Source organism: Polyodon spathula, chromosome 3 (genome assembly GCF_017654505.1).
Source record: "Polyodon spathula isolate WHYD16114869_AA chromosome 3, ASM1765450v1, whole genome shotgun sequence".
Lineage (NCBI taxonomy): Eukaryota > Metazoa > Chordata > Actinopteri > Acipenseriformes > Polyodontidae > Polyodon > Polyodon spathula.
This window is the reverse complement of record NC_054536.1, coordinates 70,546,339-70,553,779: the sequence shown is the minus strand read 5'-3', so window position 1 is coordinate 70,553,779 and position 7,441 is coordinate 70,546,339. Positions and strand designations below refer to the sequence as shown.

The 7,441-nt window shown below is 36.7% G+C and overlaps 1 protein-coding gene across 1 annotated transcript; it reads right to left on the bottom strand.

Annotated features, from left to right (window-relative positions):
- Positions 1-6,192: 6,192 nt before the first annotated feature.
- On the bottom strand, positions 6,193-7,054 carry LOC121309296 (C-C chemokine receptor type 5-like). Its single transcript, XM_041242172.1, is given in 2 exon segments — positions 6,193-6,525; positions 6,527-7,054. Coding segments are annotated over 2 exon segments (846 nt in total). The 5' UTR covers positions 7,040-7,054.
- Between the last annotated feature and the right edge of the window lie 387 nt (positions 7,055-7,441).

Here is a 7,441-nt window from a genome sequence, read left to right as displayed (position 1 = left end):
TTATCAGCCACTGAGCATGCTAACTTGAGTATAAAAATCTTGCTAAAAATCATATTTTGTGTGTACTTTAACTGATAAAATAAATGAGTTCATATACTAAAAATCCACTTCCCAGGCATTTAAAACAGCTCCTTAAGAGTGTATTGGCCCCTCTATGCAGTACTTATTGTAGCATGTGTCGCTGTCTTTCCTGATTATTCTGCTGTGGAAAAATAAAAGTAAGGCAGTGTAATAGGGCCAGGAGCCCTGTAGATGAAAAGGGTGCAGGGCAATGCCCTGACATAAAATGTGTGTAGTTTCATATGTGCAGAATGAGCGAGGTGCTGTCCACCACGTTATTGTTTTGTTTTTATTTTGTATTTATATAAAAATGGGGTACTCCCCGCACCTGTGCATATTTTTTATTTACTTTTGTATTATGATTTATTTATTGTATTTATGTGATGGCGTAGCCATGTTTTGTTATTGTTTTGTTTCTGACAAGGTGAGATTAGGCAACTCGTCCTCTGCCAGTGTGAAAATAAAAACCTTGTGCAGAAGGTGGCCACCTCCAAGATTAATTAAGTGATTAATTTGTTAATCAGGAGATGGTCACCTGCATAAAAGCCTGCCGTTCTTCCTGCTCGGGTGGGTGTTCAAGAGGAGGAACAAAAGAGAAAGCAGAAAAAAAAACTAAAGTAAAAATAACAACCAGCATAAGGATCTGTGAAGGCTACTGTCCAGCCAGACCTTAAGGTTGTATTTTGTATTTGTGATTTTGTTTTGTTAAAACTTTTGTTTTATCAGTGTTTTTTTGTTGAAATCTTTTATATTTGTGTTGAAAATAAACTGCACCGCAGCATCTTTTTGCCCTGCAGTACCTTGTTGGTTTTTCTTCCTGCATTCTGGCCTGCATTCTGGCCATTACTCTGCCAACCTCGTCACAGGTAGTTACAGAACATTGGTTTTACCTATTTGCTCAATTAAATGCTTGATTAGGTTTAGATATGAAAAAGACAGGTGAAACAGCTTCCCATTTCTAAATATACCAAAACTGTCACAATTTCCTAAGCCCTTGAAGCTTCATAAGGGCCCCAAGTCTGCATGTATCTGATACTGTTTATGAGGACCATTCAGGGAATTTAAATATGGCCAGCTACTAATATTGGATTTTTTGCAAAAAATTTATATGAAATAAAAAAAAATAAAAAAAAAAAACAGGGGAAGAAGCTTCTGAGCAAACAAGAAGCCAGACAATCAGTAAAAGATGCAGCTGTAACAGCCACCCAGTGACACCCAATAGGGGTCCCAATACCACCACTAGGGGGGCACTACTAAACTAAAAGGTTTGGAATAGAGGCGAAGTGACCGGGAATGACAACAAAATGACAGAGGCAGAATAAACGTTCACAAAGCTTTATTACAATGATCTAGGATTTACATAAATCAGTTTAAATAACTATACAATAAAATATATTAAAGTTTAACTAAAAACAAGGGGAAGGGAAATTAAATAAAGCCAGCCAATAGCCACAGTATATTTAAAGGCATAGGGTATCAGACCAACATATAGCAGCGATTGCACTTCTCATAAAGAGTGGTAGATGGTTGGAAACAACTCTTCCCAGCAAGGTTTCTAGAACAAAAGCCAGATTGTTAACACACACAAGATTCAACAGCATTAGAGAACATTAGCAGCAACATGCCAGGTTTAACAGACTATTAGAACAGTTTAGCAGCAAAAGTATTAGTTTAGTTATAATTAAGCCATTTAACAGCAAAGTTCAGGTTTAGCAGCAAAATAAGGGGAACATAAATTAAGGGTTAATTAGTTAATATACTGGCAGGACTAAAATGTTAAACAAGGTAATGCAATTAAAATTACATGACCTAATTAGCAGGTCAATCAGGTGGCTTTTGCTCTCAGCCTCCCCGATTATCTAAAAACCAAACTACACTAATAATAATAATAATAATAATAATAATATCAGCAACAACAACTCATTACACAAACACTCAGGAAATTAGCAAAAACGTAATATAAAATCATTTAAACTACTGTGTCTACAATACACCAAGCATAATAAAAAAATACAACAAACAGCCAGTTACCTTTTGTTGCGCTGAGGACAGGACACAAAAACTGACTGACCTGCTTTAACAAACAAACAAGCAATACCTCTCCCACCCGTAATTGCTGACCAGCGAAGTATGATTAAGACAGACACAGACAGACCCACAAAAGTCTACCGGAAGCCATAATAGCACTATGGTATTTCATATCATATTTTCTCACTACCAGTCTTCTGACAAAGGTTTTACAACTGAAATTAGCTTCCATTTTCTTTTAAACAATAAAAAATTGATATTTGGTAAAATACAGTGTGTGGGGAGTGTTCCATTTTTCAGTCCAGGTTGTTCTGCATTCATCCTGAACCAGCTGGGATTGGATAGATTAACCTTACCGGGCAGCAAGGTTTTCAACCCGGGTTGAGTGGTGCATGGAAACTAGGTAATAGAAAATTACTAGCTAAAAGTTTGTCAGTTAATAGGCAGGCAGCAGGTTGGTTAATTACAGGAAATAAGAAGGAAAATAGTCCTAGTGTGTCCCAGAGAAGATGCCTTTCATTTTCCATGCCCCATTTTCTTGAAGGAATAAAAATGCTGTAATCACAGAAAAAAAACCTTTGTGGCTCGTCATGTTGAATGAGGGTGTGGCGGGGCCCTGCCTGTAAATAATATTGTTTTGTGGTATTTTGGTGGTGGTTGGCAGGGATGAGGTTAATTTCCTATCCCTGCCAAAATACATGTTAGAATGTGGCTGGAGCTAATTAATGATAATTAGGCAACAGCCACATTTTATAAAAAAGGGAGAAACAGCATTTGTTTGGTAGGGGGAGTTTGCGAGTTAACAGTTTGTTAGTGTTAGTGTTAGTGTTAATGTATTTTTTGGTTAATAAAGTTCAGTGAAGGCCCTGCCCAGCCTGATCAGTTTTGTTTAAACCATTGCTTTGGCCCATGTGCCTTTTTGTTTGCACTTTGTGTTATTTTGTTTATTAAAATGCGCAGCAACGCTTAAATTGCAGCTTCCTTGTTTTTGAGTCTCTGTCCCTGCCGATACCATCTGCGCCACAATGCTACCCTGTCACAGAGCAGTTGAACAACAATTAGTAACACCTGCTACAACACTGCTAATAAGGGTAGGCAGGTTGGTTCAATATGACATATCTGCATGGGTTAGGGGGAGAAGGAAGTGAAATGAATAAGGCAATTGCCCAACACAAGCACAAGACAAAACACTGTGTGAACAATTTCAACATGTCTGTTGCAGCAGGGATATGCAACTGTATAACTGGCTCAATTAAAACAGTCGACATTGAGAACTGGGTCTGTATAACTGATGAGAATAGGGGTGGTCTTGTACCTGTACAAATTGATTATGTGCCTGTGCATTCATTCACCTGGTTATTAAACTAGTCTCCAGTAGGTGAACATATCCTGAGGCTAGATTTATACTTATTTGTTATTTAACTGACATTTGTACTGCATGCCACCTGTACAATATATTTTCAAAAGTGTTTTTGTTTAAATCTGCAGCTGAAGGCAACAACACGATGGTGTGAGATTATTTGATTTCCTGATTGTAAAACAGTGTACCAAGCAACTAGCTTTCACACACCCTGCTGGACAAAAAAAAAAAAAAAAAATACTTTCCATTACCTCAAAGTGTATCTTCAACAGTCTAAGAAATTGGTGGGAACCTTCAGAAAAACTCAGATGTGGCCCTTGCATCTCACTTGTTAGAAGTTGGATTATACTTTAATAGTCTAGTAATAAATAATATATTTAGTGAAATAAGACTGCTTTCTTTGTTTGAATTCTGTCACTTATTGAATTTCAACTTAACATTTTGAGGTAATGGCTTCATACTTGGTACACATCTCTATTCTGTGATTCTGTTCTAGGTCATATGTCATTGTGTGTATTGTACTACAAAACTAATAACCCTTTTGTAGCAGTAACTGCCAAAACTTATCAGACACCATCTGAAGCAACATTTTCATCTTTGCAAGGTCATAAAAAACTATTTGCTAAATGTGTTGGTAACCATGACATTACCCTTTGACCTAATATCTCCCTGTGACAAAGTGGCTGAGTGGATGCAGGTGCAGGGGTGATGCAGTGCGATAATGAAACAGACAGAGAGATCTAATCCAGTTTAGAAAATAATGTTTTTATTGTTTCATTTTTTTGTATTCAGGTTTGGTTACTGATAACAGCAATAATAAATAATAATGGGTTAGCAGACCCAAACAATAATAATAAACCAACAACGTATCCACCCCACAATTACACACACACGGTCACCAGTCCTGGGTGAGTGCAGTAGTGCTCGTGGTGGGTCTCGTCTCCTTCCAGGTTGTCCGACTTCCCTTGAATCCTGTGAAATAACTGTTAGTCCAGCCCGTCCAAAGAACTCTGTTCTTGCTGCTTAGCGCCCTCACAGGTCAAGAGGGAACCAAGAATCATTGCAATCATTACAACCAAGAATCATTATATTTCTGTCACACTCCCATATTGAAACCATGAGACTTTCAATTTTCTGGGGTAAATCAACGATACTTTTCTTATACTATGATCTGTTTCACTTCATGTTTACAAATCCAATTGTTCCAGCAGAGATGCTTCCAGGGATGCTTGTATTTTGTACATTTCTAGATACACCACCCACTTGATATATATTGCGGGTGTCGGGATCCAAAATAAATCCGCTATATATCAAGGGCCGCGATATAGCAATAGACCCATACAAAAACAAATAGGCTAACAAATAAATACTGCACAACCACTCCCTCGTTTTATAGCATGCGTCATAAATCCTCTACGCAACCTGCTTTTTCTCATTTTTCGTATAAAAAGCATCACGCCGTTTTAATTCGTACAGTGGAGGGTAATTTATTCTTATCAACTTCAGTCTCCAATTAATTTCATGAGTCTTCCTCTCCTTTCTCAAATGCACAAATCTGCTGCATTGAAAGAATCCATTACCAATAACAACATAGGAGGCCTGTTGCTAGGGAGCTGACATCACTGCCTTGTGACTTTTGCTAGTGCATTGCTGCCACTAGTGAACACCTCGTTGTCTAAAATAAAAACCGCTTTATATGATAACAGTATGATAGTAATGCTTTGTTTTTAATTGTTTTGTATATTTTTGTTTGTGATGTGCAGTACGAAATAAAATGAATAGTAATTCTAAGTGCCTATGTATATTGCAGCTAAGGCATAAATAGTTAGACAGTAAAAATGGGGAGCCAACTCCAGGACCGTGATATATCCAAATCAGCAGTAGAGTGAGGGGCGATATAACGAGGGGTGGGTGTATTTCTCTCTTAAGGGAGTTACAGGTTGTTCATGAATGGTACAGGGTCACCATGTCCACCCAGTAAGGTGTTTAATCTTTTCTGTATCTAAGCCAAGAGTCTTGTCAAACAATAAGTAATTTCATTAGACAGAAACACAGCCAGGCTGGTGCAGACAGAAGAGAAGAGCTGAGTGATCCATTTCTATTTGTTTGTAGGCAATCTGGCTTTGACAATGCTCTTTGTACAACAGAAGATGCCCCTGTTTTTTTTTGTTAAACTTTTTATTTTTTTACAAACCTAAAAATACAGCTATGTTAAGACATAAAAAACCCATAATATTTACAACAATGCATTAAAATGAACAGATGAGATGCATGGAATTATATTGAATTTATATTTTCAATCAGCAATAAGTTCAGTACAATGTATTACCTCCAAAAACATTAAGTATATACGGTACAGTTATAGCCATTGTACAATTTTCAGAATATTACACTGTTTACATGTCTATCACTAGTTACAACCTACATAACACCAAACAATTTTTTTTTCTTTTAGCTGTCTGCAAAAGCTGATGTTACAGTCGAGCCTTAATTTATATTTCAGAAAAAATACAACTCTTTTTAAGAAGTGGACAGTTTATGCTTAATTGATTTCCTGGATTTAAATTACTTTCATCTAGTTTGTAACAACAAAATTACACAGAAAATTATATATTCATATGTAAAATATACTATATTTCAGGCACTGAACCATTTTAAATCCCTTTTTTTTCACAAAATCAGATACATTATTATGAATCCATCCAAGATATTGGTGGACAGTAAATATAGTATACAAGGAAAAATCAATTGTGTAGGCTGGAGGAATGTTGAACTATGCTGGTTGATCTTGAGTACACTGAACTAGTGGTTGGTCCCAAATTTCTTAATGCCTTACAGTCTATACATCTGAGTAGCAGTCTAGAGAGGTGCTTCTTAAACTTATCTCCAGCAAACACATAGATAAATGGGTTCAAACAACTGTGGACATAGGCTATTGACTCTGTGACCTCAAGGCTTAAGTCAAGTCTCTTACTTATTTCACAATTATCAAATACATGAAAGACCTGTAAAGTGTGCAAAAAGGAAACAATATTATATGGAGTCCAGAAAAAGAAAAATACTATGACTACTAAAAAAAACAAGTTTGATGGTTTGCTTTTTGACGGATCTGCAAGTCAGTAATCTTTTTATGATACACGAATAACAGAAAACCATGATGCCTAATGGGATCAGCAGCCCCAGTACATTCATTTTAAATATATGAACTGCTGTCAGGGATTTTATGTTGGAATCTGGATACACAGGTCTGCATGTCATTATGTTGTCATTGATCTTTTGATTGTATATTAACTCTGGAAATGAAACCAAGAAGGATACTAGCCACACCACAATGCTTGCAATGGTGCCATACTTCACTGTTCTAGCTCTTAGAGCATACACTGCATGGACTATTGCAAGATACCTGTCTATGCTCATCAGGGTTACAAAAAAGATACTGCTGTAGAAGCCAATGCTGTAACACCCTAGGATTACTTTACATATCACGTCCCCAAAAATCCACTCATCTTTTGCATAATATGCCAGGAATGGAAGTGAGAAAATAAACAACAAATCAGAAATTGCCAAATTCAGAAGAGAAACGTCAGTCATGCTCCTTAGTTTTACACATCTGATCAATACCCAGAAAACAAGCGTATTCCCCATAAGTCCTGTCACAAACAGCAATGAGTAAACTGTTGGGAGAAAGGTAGACCCAATCTTGTCCTTAATACATGGAACATGTTCTGATAAGCTGTTGTAGTCAATCTCTTCAGAATAGGTGTAGTTGTACTCCATTGTGCTTGTTTCCATTGTAGGACCTATATCTATAGGCTAAAAAATGTGTAAGTTAGTCCAGCAAAAACAGTGGATACCTTCAGAGACTAATCTGTCTCCATGAGCTACAATATGACCTGTCCTACTGTAGCAATGAACACTTACAGGTTATAACTATGCAATAAATGAATTATAAAATGATTAATAAATGATTAAATAAATGTATAACTGCTATAG